Here is a 15,791-nt window from a genome sequence, read left to right as displayed (position 1 = left end):
TTATGTGGTGATGCAGATGGTGTCATTGCCAGGGAGAAAAGGGACTTGCGGCTCTTGGAGTAATTGGGCCCAGTCAGCGTTGTAGGCAGGGCACCATTTCATCCCCTGGGCATGTACGGGGGTAGTTGGGCTGCCTTAGAGGGGAACACGGGTGAACCTGGAGGGACGGCAGCATCCATGGGATAACAAATGCATCTCTCCCCTAGAGCTGCATCGTGACCCACGAATCCAACGGGATCGACATCATCACAGCCCTCATCCTCAACGACATCAGCCCCCTCTGCAAGTACCGGATGGACCTGGTCCTGCAGCTGAAGGTAGGCAGAGCCTCCAGCTGGGATGGACGGCATGCGCCTGTGCAGACGCTGCTGCACGGGCTCACAGCTCCCTGGCACATCCGTAGGACATGTACAGATCAGCTGGGGGTGCCTGCATGTTCACCTGGGGGAAATGGTCACTGTAGCAGGAGCTGTGCATGAGTCAGGTCCTCCAGGCCCTCAGCAGAGGCAGAGCATAGTTCCCCTTAGCAAGGGTCTCTCTCCCCACCAGGACAACGCCTCCAAGCTCCTCTTGGCCCTGATGGAGAGCAGACACGACAGTGAGAATGCTGAGCGGATCCTCATCAGCCTCCGCCCGCAGGAGCTGGTAAGGGCTGAGCAGAGGTGGCACAGCCAGTGTGCAGCTGCCCATGAGACACCGTTGCGGAGAGGACTTGGGGGATGGGGGAGAACCTGCATCACCGGGACATATCCCGAATGCCAGGAGAGTTTGCAGCTAGGACAGCGCTCCCTGCCTGGCAGCTCCCATGTAAGGTTTGTTTCCAGAGATGGTTGTACAGCTGGTCACAAGGTTTGCACCTCTCCAGTGCAAGGCAGATCCAGGTCCCCCCAAGCCTCTGTGCTCAGCCAGCCCCTCCTTGCTCCAAAACGCCACAACCATCTGCCACGCCAGCCTGATGGGGCTGGCTGAAGCCCCAGGGGGTGAAACATCCCACCAGCCCTCCCCCAGTGAGCCCCGTCCTCCTCCGTTTCACACCCATTGCCTGGACCCCTTAGGCCTGTGGGTCCTAATGACATTTCTGATTTGCAACCCAAAAAGCACCTCAGCTGTTGCAGTAGTACTAGTCACACACAGCCTTATGCACAAGTGTCCTTTACCTAATGGCGTTTCTGAAACATTTGTGGCCGGAGGAGGAAAACAGGCCAGGGTGATGGGGAGAAGCTCACCTGTCCCTCTCGCGCTCGCGCCTTCCAGGTCGATGTCATTAAGAAGGCCTATCTGCAAGAGGAAGAGTGCGAGAACGCCGACGTCTCCCCCCGGGAAGTCGGCCACAACATTTATATACTGGCGCTGCAGGTACTGACGCTGCAATCTTGCATGTCTGCTTCTGCAGCAGGGCCCCCCTGCCAGGCTGGGGTCCCCACTGTGCTGTGCTGTAGCTTCCGCTTGCTGATTTGCACATTTTTCTCCCTATTTATTTATATGTTTTCTCCAGCCAGGCCAGCCTCCCTGGGGAGCCGCAGCTGGGAAATTTGCTTTTGTCTCCCTTGAAAAGCCAGGCCTCCAGCTCGCTGGCTGTCCCGCTCCCCCTGTGGTGCACCTGGCACTGCAGAGGCTGCTCACAAGCCTCCAGTAACCCAGCTATCACTGTCCCTCTTCCAGCTGTCCCGACACAACAAGTCTCTGCAGCAGCTCCTGAAGCCAGTGAAGCGAATCCAGGAGGAAGAAGAAGAAGGCATCTCATCTATGGTATGGAAAGTCCTTGAGAACAAAGGCAGAGCTCCCCCACCCGCTCTGACCCTCGCTGGAGTCTGTAAAAAGCTGCTTCTCCCAGCCTAGCTCATCTGCCCTGTTTTCTGTCATTTAAGATTTGATGTGTTTTGCTATTACCAGGGGGATTAAAGAACAACTGAAACGTGCCCTGGTAGCCAAAACTACAAGCACAATGGCATGTGCATCTCTTAAAACCCAGCTGAGGAGAGCAGCGTTTGCCACGTGCTGTAACGCTCCCTCGGGAAGGCTCAGGTTGTAGGGTGACAGCCAGCCTGCTATAGGGAAGGGCTCGTGTCCCTTACTGTCTGTGAAGGGTGGCTTTCCTGGTAGTACCTGCTTTCTCTCCTTCCCTTCAGAAAAGGAAGGACCGAGTCCTTTGCTGTCATTTGTTGCCTGTGTGCCTTAGATCCTGAATGAGATTCAGCAGTAATATGATTTCCCTGGGGTTTTATGGGCATTGATTTGTAATTTGTGGATTAGCAGATTTGGCCGTAATTATTGTAGGGAATTGAATGTCTGTCACCTCAAGGAGCTCTTGTATCCCTTTAGGAAGTTTTAATTCATTTGCTTTTCCCTGAAACCTCATCAGATTTGGTACATTTTGAGGAACGATGTTGTCAGTGCAGAGAGTTAGATCTGAATCCCCCTGGCCATTACTGGCTGAAGCCTTCTCATCCTCTCTCCCTCTCCCTGCATCCCAGCTCAGTCTGAATAATAAGCAACTGACACAGATGCTGAAGTCGACAGCCCCAGTCCAGGAAGAAGAGGAGGATCCGCTGGCCTATTATGAGAAACACACGTCCCAGATTGAGGCAAGACCTGTTATTTGTTGGGTTTCCGGTATGCTCATGGCTGATGAATCCCACCTGTGTTCAGGCCTGTTTCATGCCCGGTTATTTTATGCTAAGAGCATTCCCATCCTTGTGCCTGCAGGAAGCAGATGGGTGCTTTGCACTGCAGTGAGCTGGAGGTATTAGCAGAGCTCGCTGGAAGCCGGGTGGGTTCCCTGGAACAAGCAGCTCCCCGACTCTTTCCTTCTCTTTCAGCAGCAGCTGGGAAGCAGCCGTTTCGGCAGTCTCATCCTTGCTTGCTGGGATGGTTTTCCTTGCAGCTGGGCCAGCAAGGATTCATGTGCTGTGAGCTTTCCTCCCAGCACAGCCAGGGAGGGCTGCACTTGCTGGATCGATATGTAGCATTATATGAGTCACCAGTGCTTTTGATCCTATGGGATTTGGGGGAAAGGAAGGGAATGTAAGACTGAGGCTAAGAAAGAGGAAATAAAAGCATGGTGCTGGCAGGATCTGACTGCACCCCCCTCTTGCCCTGCTTTCCTGCAGATTGTGCGCCTGGACCGAAGCATGGAGCAGATAATCTTTCCAGTGCCTGGCATCTGTGAGTTCCTCACCAAGGAGACCAAGTACCGGCTCTTCACCACTACTGAGCAAGATGAGCAGGGCAGCAAAGTCAGTGATTTCTTTGACCAGTCATCCTTCCTCCACAACGAGATGGAGTGGCAGAAGAAGCTGCGCAGTAAGAGCAAACCAGACCTTCCCTTAGACCCACCCCAGGCCACAACAGGCACTTCAAATCGCCCATCTTTCGAAACTTGGAGGCCAGCAGTGCTTTGAAATGGCTGTGAATGCTGGCAGCAGCCTGGAGATCAGGTCTCCAGGCTCCTTGTGCCCCTTGCTCTGTAGAGCACAGCATACTCAGCTGTTTGTGAGGAGTAGAGGATAAACAAGACTTTCCAGTCCAAGGATGGGTTTTCTTCATGCCTGTTGTAAAATTCCTAAGTAGTTTAAAATGTATCTTACAGCACATTCCCTTGGACTACACCTGAGGTGTTTTCCTCTAGAAGGCCCTCTCATCATCTATGTTCAGTTGCCTTCTCCTAAGCCAGGATCTAGTAGCTACATGTGGGAATCAGTGACTTTTGGTTCTCTGCACCATCCAGACAGTTCTGGGTGCTTTCAGGGCTACACCAGGACTGACTTCCTGGCTTAAAAGAACAGGAGATCAGTAAACAGGAGTCATATAAATATTAAAAATACTGTTATGCAGCTGAAACGTGGTGTAGCAGCCCTGAAAATACTTGCAGATCCAGTCAAAACTATCTTAGGAATTCAACAGGAAACAAGTTTCCAGTATGGATGGGAAATTGCTGGCTAGGTCCCCTCTGGGACAGAGAACCAGTGCTGAAAACACAAAGACATGTTGTTTTGAAGGACACAAGCAGTGAGCATGTAGATGAGAGATAGGGAGGAAGGTGAGGTGAAGAGCAAAGCCAATCTGATTCCATGGTGCCAGAGCAGGTCAAAGGGCTGAGAAGCCAAGAAATGTGAGCCACAACATTTTGAACTTGTACTCCCATTTCAGTAGATGAGGAGGGAGCTTTTATTAATGGTTTGAAGGAAGTGGGCGGCAAGGGTCCCTTCGGGCCCATTAGCTGTACTGAACTGAGCTGTTTGGATGTCTGAGAGGACAACACCTTACCCAGTTGGCACAAAGTTAGCTGAGATTTGTTTGCCTCCTCTTCCTCCAGGCATGCCGTTGATGTACTGGTTCTCCCGCAGAATGACTCTCTGGGGAAGCATTTCCTTCAACCTGGCTGTTTTCATCAACATAATCATTGCTTTCTTCTACCCCTATGTTGAAGCCACTTCTATGGGTAAGTGCCCCAGCAGCCAGTGCTCCTCAAGATGAAGGAAAAAGGGGATCCTCAAATACAAGGAAAACTGGTCCCCTTACCAATACTCTCCCAACCCTTAGTCTCCTCGACTCTGAAAGCCCCAAGTTTTTTCTGCTGGTCAAAGCAAGGGACTGAGTTCCCAACTCTCCCACTACTTTCTTCTGGCAGTATGCATTTAATTTCATTGCCATGGGTCTTCTCTTCCCAGGAGTGCTGGATTCCCCACTGATCTCCCTGCTATTCTGGATTCTGATCTGCTTCTCCATCATGGCCCTGTTTACTAAGCGCTACGGTGTCAGACCGCTCCTCGTGGCACTGATCTTGCGATCGATCTATTACTTAGGAATTGGACTCACTCTGAATATACTAGGAGCTCTCAATGTAAGTTCTCTTTGTGCTGAAAAAGTAGTGTAACACCCCATAACACAAAAGGCTGTTCTGGATTCGTAAAGTGTGGCAATCCACACTCCATTCTGTTTCTCCTTGTTGTTTCCTAGCTAACCAACAAGATTGTTTTTGTGGTGAGCTTCGTGGGAAATCGTGGGACCTTCATTCGAGGCTACAAGGCCATGATCATGGATGTGGAGTTTCTTTACCATGTTGGCTACATCCTGACCAGTGTCCTGGGCCTCTTTGTGCACGAACTCTTCTACAGCATCCTGGTACGGTAAACTCAGCTATTTGGGGAGCAGATGTAGCTAGTTAGACGCTAGAAGGTTCCTGTGAAATGTTGCAGAGATTGACTGGTAACAGCAATGAGAACAACTCAATGATGTGCTCTAATCTCTGCATAGGTTGATCTTTCTGTCTTCTGACAATATCTATTACTATTTCTGTCCCGGTCTTGCGATCTGTTTCTAATCTCTACTGTGTACCTTTATCTGGGTCAGCTGGGAGGCAACGTTAGCTGGTGAGGGCAAAGGCTGGGTGCATGTGTCCTATTCTTGGCTCTCCTGCTGTGCATAAGTCATTTTATTCTTCTCCGCTTCTGTACAGTAAGATGGGAAACTTAAATGCTTTATGTGACATTTAGTCAATGTCTGCTGACTGCTCCAAGATCTCGGGATTAAAGGGGATAGAGGTAGGCCAAGCATTATCACAGAAAAGCACCCTGCTGCATTTCTTTGCTCCTGGGTCCTTTTCAGCTGTTTGACTTGATCTACCGTGAGGAGACCTTGTTTAATGTCATCAAAAGTGTGACACGGAACGGGCGCTCCATCCTGCTGACAGCCCTCCTGGCTCTCATCCTCGTCTACCTCTTCTCTATCGTGGGCTTCCTGTTCCTGAAAGATGACTTCATCCTGGAGGTGGACCGACTGCCGGACAACAAAGCCAAAGGTTAGGCCTTGCCGTCACCGCCTGCAGCGCTTGGGCTAGGGAGGGCCTAATGGGTCCCCTTTCTGTAGCTGGATCATTGCATGATCCTGGGCAGATAAGAACCCTGCTTCCTTCCACCTTTGGAAGTGTGTGAGCGCGCGTGTGTGTTTACTTCAGGGGTTTTAGGGTTGCCAGAGCAGACAGCTGCCTGTGCTGACTTAGGAACCTAGTCCTGTGGAGAATAGGGTTTTGGGGGGGCTAGGAGGGATAGCAGAGAGGGTGATGTTCAGCTACAAGCAAAGCTTTAGCACTGTAGAGGTCTTTCTGAAACTCCACCAAAAGATTCAAAGCCTATAAAAGGCCAGGCGAATATGAAAAAACCTTTTGCAAATAGCATTCAAGCTACAAGAATGCAGCTGAAGCGCATTTGTGACAGGATCAAAAAGAGCTTTACTAAAACAAGCTGACGCTCTGACAAGGCTATGGTCTCTTGTACTTGCAGATGACCCCTTGGGGATGCAAAGGAACATGGAGACCTTCATGGAGTCATGCAGTGGTGACAAAATTAGCTGCTCTGCTGTACCCACTGCCCTGGAAGGTAAGTGAGCCCATTAAAAAGGCTGACCCTGTTAGCAGCAGAGTAGGCTGCCTGCCTTATTTGTCAGTGAAATCGGAAAAATCCTACAGCATCTTTTTCAAAGAAAGACAGACAGAAACAGCCCACTCTCTTGCAGATAGTTAAGCAAGAGCCTGTAAAATTTGCACAGACCCCAGCACAAAAACGTTGATGTAGATTCAGTTTAGTCATAAAGGAAAGCAGGAGTTTTGAGAGCGCTCAGACAACCACCTCCGCAGCAAGAAGCAAGCTGGAGGAGTCACTGGAAAGTTGCTGGTCAGGACCTACACAAGCACCTGCCTCCAGAAAATTAGGCCCACTGCATCCCTGTAGCAGGTGTCATCCCTGTAGCTTTGGGTTCATTGCAATAGCCTGCTCGTTCTGCCCTGTCTATACTGGTTTTTTTTTGCTTTTATCTCCCCCGATGGTATTCTAGAAACAGACGCTGACCAGTGGGAACGTGCCTGTGACACGCTGCTCATGTGCATTGTAACTGTCCTGAACCACGGCCTGAGGAATGGTGGGGGTGTAGGTGACATTCTGCGGAAGCCATCAAAGGATGTGAGTTCAGGCAGCATGCGGGTCCCCTCTCTTCCGCACAGCTCTGCTGCATTTACCACAATGCAGCTGCCCTTCTTCCCTGGAAATGTTGACACTTCCAGCTCTATCCCCCTCAGCTGTCTGTCATTGCTTTCCACCTCTCTTCCTCTATCACATCCCTGTTATTCCTCTTCACCTTGCACCCTCAGGCTCTGACCCCTGTTGGAGTGGCTAGAGGAAAGGTGTGGAAGAGACACGTTTTTCCCCTTGTGTCCATTGCAGGAGTCCTTGTTTCCTGCTCGAGTTGTCTACGACCTCCTCTTCTTCTTCATTGTCATTATCATTGTCCTTAACCTCATCTTTGGGGTCATTATTGACACCTTTGCTGATCTGAGGAGCGAGAAGCAGAAGAAGGAAGAAATACTGAAGACCACTTGCTTCATATGTGGTGAGTGCTAGAACCTTGGCTCACTGTGTACATAGGACTTCCCTCCCCCTGGTTCCTCCTGCAGACAAGCTTTTTTTTAAGGTTAACCTAAACATAAGGGAAGGAATGAAGTTTCAGGTGCTTTTGGTTTTCATTGAGTTTGCAGCAGAAACTTAATCTGGCCACCAGTGGGTCACTGCAGTATGAGCAGGCTTAAACAAGGACATGAACTGAGAGGGGAGAAATTATCCGTATTCTTACTTGTCTTCTGTTAATGAGGTGTTAAACTAAATGCCCCATTGTGATGTTCTCACTGCTGTGCATCTATCACTCCTGAGGCCATCACTTATCAAGTGGAAAAAAAGCACCATATTACTAAGGAAATAAAATTCAGGAAAACATTTCAGAATGCTCTTGGTTGTAGGCAGGCAGCCAAAAAAAAAAAAAACAACCCCATAAGACTAGCTGTTTTTTTCTTAAGAGATCCACTGGGTGCCTTTTATGCTTTTAGATATGTATGCAGGAAACATAGCTAGTAGCACTTTAAATAGAAGCATCCTGAATACACAGCTGGGTTATTTTCCCCCTGTTTTGGATGCTTGTTTTGTGCTAAATGCCAACTAATTATTAAAAGCACTTTTTGAAAGTCACACCTGGGGCAGGATGCAATTATCTGTACTTCCTTTCACATTTGTTTGCTTGCTCACTGCTTACCTTCTCCTCTTCTCCCATCTTCTCTTTCTTGATTGCCTCTCCCAGGTCTTGAAAGGGACAAGTTTGACAACAAGACCGTGTCCTTTGAGGAGCATATTAAATATGAGCACAACATGTGGAACTACTTGTACTTCATAGTGCTGGTGCGAGTGAAGAACAAGACTGACTACACAGGGCCAGAGAGTTATGTGGCACAGATGATAAAGGTATATGTATGTCCTCCCAGGCAGGGCAGCTTTCGCCACTGCAACCTGCCTACCCCCAGGGAAACATTTGAGAACAATGGTCTTGCCAAAGAAAAACAAACAGTTTAAGATAGAACTTTTGGAAAATATTTAATTATGTAGTTGTCCCTTAATTCTTTCTTACCTGATTATTTCTACTTTGCAATCTCAGGCAACAACACGTTGTCTATTAGATGTTTTGTGCTGGATATTTAAGGATTGAATCAAGGGCAAGAACAGTGGTAGAGACTAGATACAAGGCAGGAGGGGAGAGCAAAGAGATCTGGAAAAGAAAAAACTCTGAACTTGAACACAGAAGGCTGTAAGAAAAAAGCTGGAAAATAAATGGACCATTAGTGAAAAATTTGCAAAGACCCAGACAAGCCAACCTTTTGAGAATTTCTTCTAGTCCCTTAGCATAGCAGGCTTACAAAAGTCTCCTGTTAAATCCTACTTGGTCTCTTCCCTTCTCTTCACCCTCTCTCCAACTTTGCTATTTCAGAACAAGAACCTTGACTGGTTCCCCCGGATGCGAGCCATGTCGCTGGTTAGCAATGAAGGGGAAGGGGAGCAGAATGAGATTCGAAATCTTCAAGACAAACTCAACTCCACAATGAAGCTGGTGTCCCATCTCACCTCCCAGCTGAATGAGCTGAAGGAGCAGGTACTAACACCTTTACAAATAGGAACACTTGAGGAACACCTGGCTGTAGAAAGCCACTGTACTTACCAAAATAGACACTGATTCCAAGGAACAGTAGACAGTAGCAGCCCAATCCTGTACAGCTTCAGATACAAAGCAAAGGGCTCTTGCAGCTCTTTGGGGTCAGGGACGGTTGGGACATGTGCTTTTTGATAGCTTAATTCCTCATCACCTAGAGTCTAATTCACAGGGCTTTCTATCAGATGCTTAAAGCAGCCTAGTCAGTCACATGTCTGACAAGCGTGTTGGTGAATAGAAAGGAGAAGGCCTGGTTTCCTACCTCACTTGTGTCCTTGTTTGAACTCTAGATGACAGAGCAAAGGAAGCGGAGACAAAGGATGGGGTTTGTGGATGTCCAGAATACCATGAACCACTAAAGCACAGTACAAGCATCGGCTTCATCCACCAAGGGACTAAATGGATGTATCAGCTAATGAGGGCTGCTTGTTCCTGGGGTCCACACACGGACATCACTGTCAGAGAAAGCCAGACGATGCTGAGGGGCTTCAAAGTCAACATTTTCCTTAGATCGCTTCTAAGCAATTCTGCCCAGCAACAAACAGGAACCAGTGACTGGCAAGGATTACTTACGATACCTGGACCCACAACTTACTCTAATGCCCTTGTAGGAAGATAATTTATACAGGACTTTTATTCCTCATTGCAATAACTCTTTATTTTGCAAATGTGGGTTGTATCTTTATCTCCATGCACTACATTCTGGTGGCCTGCACCTTGGGTAAGGATACCACTTGTAGTGTTACTAGCTGTAGGGCTGCAATATTTAACTTATTCCAAGAGTGTCAATAGTAATGTGGATCTTTGCAAACCAGCCATCGTATCCATCATACCTGCTCCATGCTGATTCTTCTCTATTTAAAGAATTCTGTCCATCACTGTGGTGCAGTAAAGAGAAGCTAAACTCGAGGAGATGCATTGATAATTTAACTCACCAGATGAGGATGAGCAGCAAAGCTCTTACTAGTGTGAACTGGTCTTTTGCCTTCTGTGGACAAAGAATATCTGGGCAGTAGTAGGAGACTGCAGGTTTACAGGAGTTCACTGTGAAGGGGTGTCCTGTGTTTTAATTTCATCTCTGGTGTAATGTTTTACTTGTTGTTGTTGTTGTTACTTAAGAACTAAATTGTAAATTGCCTTAACTAAATTAAATACAAAAGCAAGTTATAATAAAAACTGAAACATGATAAAGAAAAATCCCTTCCTTTGCGCTCTGGATATAATGTGACTATTATTAAAAAAAAAAAAAAAAGCACAAATGCAGAACAATCCAAAGACCTGAAGCTGGGCCAAGGCTGTATTACTCAAGGTACATGACAACCCAATGCTCTCCATTCCAGATGTTAAATGTTAAAATGTCATATGAAATTCAAGTCAGAATGTGAAAGAGAAGAATGCTACCATAAAGAACTACCTCAAACACCAGCCTTGTTTTCTGAAGCTTTGGATTAGAGCCTGCTGCAAAGTTTCAGATTCTTTCACTACTTGCCAGGAAAACACTGTTCAAAGACAGAAAAAGGAGCAGCTGTTGGTGTTTCCTGTAGCCAAGCAGAGTCCTGGCATAGCTGTGTTCTAGACACTCATCCTCCCTGAGCCAAGCAGCTCTGTAGCCATCCCAAATCCAACTCAGTGCTATGCTAACACATTCCAGCCCCCTGCCTCCCCCTGAATAGACACTGATGCAAGCATTAAAGCTTCAAAAAGGAATTAAAACTAGGCCACAGCATGGACTGATCACACTTGAACTTTGTTTATGGCAGCCCTATCAGCCAAACACCATTAAAACCTATCCTTACCTGTCAGTAAATACGCAGCAAACCATACAGCAGTGCTCGTCCCTCCCAGGAAAATCTGCATATAGCTTGCCAGAACACCACTGCAGCAATGGAGACAGGGTACTAGATTGCGATCGCAATTAAACCCTCCTTACACTGCTCCATGTCACATGGCAAACAGCCACCTTCAGCCCCCTCCTGCATCTTTCCAGCTAGCTAGGACTTCTGAAAACCAAAAAATAAAGGTGATCCCTACTGCAGTTTCACTGTTACCAGTGCTATCACACATACATACAAGCCAAGACTACAGCCCCCCACTTTTTCATTATTAATTAAGATTAGATTGTCTTCACAATCAAGTTTCAAGCTAACATGGTTTTACCTATTTGCGCTGTACATTTCCTGGTTGTTCAGGTTCTCCTAATACAAGGTCTCTGGTCTAACAAAACAAAGCTTGCTCTTCTACATGCCATTGCTCCAATACAGTTTCAGCACAGATGAGTTTACTTAAGGCCTAGAGTTGCCTCCCCCCACCCCCAAAAAGGGGGGGCATGCTAAAAATGAAGGGTGTAAGGTGTATGTCTGAATAAAATTGTTGTTGCTAAGAGGAATGAATGGCTTTATTCATCATGGCAGCATACAGTGCTTTAGGAATATATACAGTGGAGAATCTGGGAGATGATAGCCTATCACTTTGAGTCCTCTTCAGATTTCTTGGCATAAAACCTTTCTCGCAATTTTTTCCATGTCCCTTTTTTCATTTCCTCCATCTGTTTCAGAATGTCTGCAAAAGGAGAAGGGGGAAAGAGGAAGAAAAGCAGAAAAGCAAAGGAATGAAAGCTCTCTTACAAGAGCATTGCCTTACATATATTTTCCTTTTTGACTTTTCATCTTTCTTAATGAATTTCTACTGCAGTGCTTGAGGCAAGTTTGTTTTCCCATCTAATCAATTATGTGGTGAGTCCCTTATCACTAACCACTAATATTCAGTTTCCACACACTGCAATCAAAGTTAGGAACTGGAGCAGAACACAACCACACTAGATTCCTACACTGCACTTAATAAACAACTTGGCTGAGTGTATTTGTGCATAGTGGTGCCCTGTTTTCTCTCAAAGTCTAATACAAGAGAAGAAATACTGAAGGGAATTTGAACAAAATAAAATAGAAACTGAGCATTTTTAGAATGATGTGATAAATATACTGTGTTTTTCTTTCCCATAGCTCCTGCCATCCAGTCTCAAACAGCCCTTGCAAAACCCTTTGCTGTCTCCATCCAGTGCAAAAGACAATCAGTCAACTCCTTGTCCTGATAAATTATTAAGAACTCCTCAATAATGCCTGACCTTATTCCCCTTTAAACATCCTAATATAGTTGCATGGCAGTCCCATTCTGTCCTTCAGTCACAAGCATTTAGTAGAAGTCATGCGGTGACCACCACAAAGAGTGGAACGTACTTTGTCTCCTGCAAAGAGTTACTCCCAAATTAAGCAGCGTATAAATACCTGTTGCTAGGATCATCTTGCAATCTTCTACTGTCACTCCGGTGAAGGTTGTATCTTTCAGGCGTGGATACTTCACAAATGAACAAGTACACAAGAGAAGGAGAGAGTGAGAAAGAGAACTTGACTTGAAGTGCATTAAAGCAAATAATAATGTCACCACAAAATAGAGTTCAAGCTCATTTTTCGGTCAAGCTTTAAGAATTCTGTTCATCCATAGCAAGAACTATCTATCTGCATTGTTCATACATGTTATACAGGCCAAGATGCCTGCAGCTTTCTTGGAGAGACCAAAAGTACTAGGTAGTGCTACATCCAGCTCACTGTTCACTTGTCTACTGTAACTTCCCAGAAACCCTGCTGGGATGAGGCAGCCTAATGGCTTGCCATCCTAAAACAACGACAGCTAATGCCAAAGCTCACCTTGATTTTGTAGTAGTTGGTGTGGATTCTGACTAAGCTCTCGTACATCTGGTCACAGGTCGCAGGGTCAGCAATCTGAAAAGGTATGCAAGTATCACACAACTCTCTTTCTTACTTTAAACCTTCATAGAGAAAACTCATTTCAGTTAAAGGGTTGTGTGAAGGACAATGAAGAAACAGCTTAGGTGACTTCTCAGTACAGTGTAGGATGCCAGTGGCCCCTATTATGCTGCTCAAGAATGCAAAGCATGTTCTTTCCCCTCCACTTCTGCCCAGCTTGGCCTACAAGAGTAACGAAGCATGTAATCTCCAGAACCGACCTTAAATTCTACTTGAGAAAATTTGACAGATCAACTGTGAATACACACTTAATGAGGATCCAGCTGGACAGTCTTCTCACGCTTATTGGCCAGTGCTGTGAAATCTCCAAGACTTCTTCACTCAAAGGCCAGGTTTGCCTCCTGTTTTATTCTGAAGGATCAGATAGGATAAAGTACTATAGGATAAGAATGGGAGGTAGAAAATCCTGATGAAGGCTAAAAACAGTTTATAATTGATTAGGGAAAGCAGCATGAAAGACACTGAACAGCTTGTGAAGGGTAAATGGATTTCTATTTTGGTCTAGCAAGCTGGAAAGATTTCGCTAATACACAAACCTCTCTTAGGTGCCCTCAACAGGTGCATCTGCCTTGCAGAGCCATCTATTTAGCAGCATGTATGGCACATCATCTTTTTTTTTTTTTCTATTTTAAAACGGGAGCCAACTTGATCAGAACTCTGCACTGCTGTTCAATGACATCAAACATAAATGATTAAAACAGATGGATACATGAGTAAGAACACTGTCAACAGTTAACAAGTCAGGATAAAATGACACGGCTAATCTGCCCTTGGGACATTGGCACAGGTTCAGCATAAGGCAGGTAATGTCTCCCCTATGCAAACAAGGAGGTGGTTTTCCTTCCTCAGTAGGTAATGGCTGCTGCAGGACAGAGAATATCAGGACAGACAGACTGTCAAAAGGGAACATCATCATGCTCCAGGTGATCTTCAGCTTAACATACTCTGCAGTCCTATTTCAAATGACCCTGCTGGTGTTTTAGAAATGATAGCAGCAATAGCTACTAAATGGGTAGCAGAAATAGTATTGCCAAAAATAAAAATAAATCAGCAAATCTTATTGTGTGTGAATAAAACAGATAGCAGACTGATAAAGTATCCTTTATAGCTCTAGTTCTTTTCTCATACCTTCCTGCTGCTGTCTGCCAGTACATTTCCTTTTACTGTATTAAGCCTTTATACATACAAATTGACATCAGTGCTGCAGGCATCAATTTAGATTTTCAAGATGAGTGGCAGCTTTGGGATCTTGTAGCCAATTGGGTCAGCATATTTAGCTGTCCTAAGCATATGAAAAAGCAATAAGCACTTTCTGAAATGCCTGCTGCAGATTATTCCGGTGACCAATATAGAATTAGGTGCCTATAACGGCACGTTCAAGTAGAAAACCCACATCTGGAACAGCCTCCATCACTGTTTTTACGGAAAGAAAGGACACATTTACATTCCAGAGCACCATCTCCAAATCTTTAGAAGACTGCAGCCCAAGTCAAGCCCAATTTATTTTAGTACCAAAGTCTAAACTCCAATAAAATTACAATTGTAGCCAGAGTCCAGCTTTAAAAACATTGCATCCTAACGGTGTCAGACAATTTTGGACTTCCCTATGTAAGCCACCCTATCATATCATTCTGTCATCATAGGATCACGGCAAGCAACACATGCTAATAAAACCGATTACACCACAGTGCTGACAAATTCGCAGTGTGTCCCACTTCCATCATCACTGTAACAGGGTTCTCCAACTCATGTGTTGCAAATGGTGCAAGAATTTAGCAAAAACTGAAGCTTGTCCCCCTGCTAAGCTGGGAACAAGCTATGCGGCTGGCTAGGGCAAACTTAGAAGGCCTAGATTTCAAAGAAGCACAAAACATTCGTATCAACCCATCCTGTGCTCTGAAAAGACCTACACGAAATTTTGCAATAGGAAATAGCCCAATTCATTCCTGGTACCCTGCAAACAGCAGCTTATCATCCAGCTTTAACTGCATCAGCTCTAAGGCACACGAAGCAAGGACAGTGCCTGCTTGGAGAAGAGCATGCACTGGGGCTTTTAACAGGAAAAAGCCACCGATTTGCAGCCCGGCAGGGAGCACACCAGACCCTCAGCACTGTCAGCACTCGGGTCCTGACGCTTGTGTCCAGAAACCGAGGCAACCCTTGCAACCACCTCAGAGAAACCCTTAAAGAGCACGAGCGGCTCCCGCTGCCGAAGCGACACGGGGGCACCGCTGCGGGCCAGGCGACCCCAGGGCCCCACGGCGGCGGCCAGAAGAGACCGGCGGGGGTTCGTAACGGTTTTAGTCCGGCAAGAGCCGCCGCCACCTCGGCGCCCACCGCCGCAAGAGAGGCGCGAGGCGCCTGGGGAGAAAAGGCGGGCAGCCGCAGCGCGCATGCGCGCCGCCCCGCGTGGCCGGTAAACGGCACGCGACCCCCTGTCCCCCCATGGAGCGACCGTTAAACGACGCGCGACACCCCCCCCCCCCCCCATTCACGGAGCGACCGTTAAGCGGCGTGCGGCTCCCCTCCACGAAACGGCCGTTAAAAAGCGCCCCCCCCCCAAGAAGCGGCCGTTAAACGGCGCGCGGCGCCCTCCCCCCCCCTACCCCCCCCAATTTTACCACGGAGCGGCCGTTAAAAAGCGCGGAGCGACAGCCCCCCGCCCCCAGACAGGACGCGGCGCCGGGGGTCGCTCGCCGCCGCCCTTACCTGCGTGTTCTCGCCCTCGCGGAAGGCCTGCGCCACCCGCTGCCGCAGGAAGACGCCCAGGTCCCGCTTCCGCTTCGTCTCCTCCACCGGCCACTCCTCGCAGAGCTTCAGGAACCGCCGGTACCTGGTAGCCGCCATCGCGGCCCTCGGGGAAGGCCACGTGACGGGCGCTATGCTAATGAGTTCTACGGGAGGCGAGAGGGGCCGTGTGCAGCCCGGCCGCGGCGGCGCATGCGCGCG

At 47.5% G+C, this 15,791-nt stretch overlaps 2 protein-coding genes across 2 annotated transcripts in view; one reads left to right on the top strand and one right to left on the bottom strand.

Moving 5' to 3' along the window:
• The window catches only part of ITPR3 (inositol 1,4,5-trisphosphate receptor type 3), a 44,573-nt gene extending 34,342 nt beyond the window's left edge, over positions 1 to 10,231 (top strand). Inside the window, exons 43-58 of the mRNA XM_067310799.1 lie at positions 207 to 317; positions 550 to 645; positions 1,255 to 1,356; positions 1,663 to 1,749; positions 2,475 to 2,585; positions 3,111 to 3,303; positions 4,316 to 4,441; positions 4,671 to 4,843; positions 4,960 to 5,124; positions 5,608 to 5,800; positions 6,282 to 6,377; positions 6,832 to 6,956; positions 7,218 to 7,383; positions 8,122 to 8,282; positions 8,803 to 8,964; positions 9,312 to 10,231. Of these exons, the coding sequence (XP_067166900.1) occupies positions 207 to 317; positions 550 to 645; positions 1,255 to 1,356; positions 1,663 to 1,749; positions 2,475 to 2,585; positions 3,111 to 3,303; positions 4,316 to 4,441; positions 4,671 to 4,843; positions 4,960 to 5,124; positions 5,608 to 5,800; positions 6,282 to 6,377; positions 6,832 to 6,956; positions 7,218 to 7,383; positions 8,122 to 8,282; positions 8,803 to 8,964; positions 9,312 to 9,380 (2,136 nt within the window). The 3' untranslated portion in view covers positions 9,381 to 10,231. The remainder of the gene's footprint in view (positions 1 to 206; positions 318 to 549; positions 646 to 1,254; positions 1,357 to 1,662; positions 1,750 to 2,474; positions 2,586 to 3,110; positions 3,304 to 4,315; positions 4,442 to 4,670; positions 4,844 to 4,959; positions 5,125 to 5,607; positions 5,801 to 6,281; positions 6,378 to 6,831; positions 6,957 to 7,217; positions 7,384 to 8,121; positions 8,283 to 8,802; positions 8,965 to 9,311) is intronic.
• Positions 10,232 to 11,398: 1,167 nt separating this feature from the next.
• UQCC2 (ubiquinol-cytochrome c reductase complex assembly factor 2) lies at positions 11,399 to 15,731 on the bottom strand. The gene is made up of 4 exons (XM_067310662.1): positions 15,552 to 15,731; positions 12,723 to 12,797; positions 12,303 to 12,372; positions 11,399 to 11,580 (listed from the first exon to the last, which is right to left on the bottom strand). The coding sequence occupies exons 1-4, from the start codon at positions 15,687 to 15,689 to the stop codon at positions 11,486 to 11,488; spliced, it is 378 nt and encodes a 125-aa protein (XP_067166763.1). The 5' UTR covers positions 15,690 to 15,731; the 3' UTR covers positions 11,399 to 11,485.
• Between the last annotated feature and the right edge of the window lie 60 nt (positions 15,732 to 15,791).

Source organism: Apteryx mantelli, chromosome 25 (assembly GCF_036417845.1).
Source record: "Apteryx mantelli isolate bAptMan1 chromosome 25, bAptMan1.hap1, whole genome shotgun sequence".
NCBI lineage: Eukaryota > Metazoa > Chordata > Aves > Apterygiformes > Apterygidae > Apteryx > Apteryx mantelli.
This window is presented reverse-complemented; position numbering and strand designations above follow the sequence as displayed.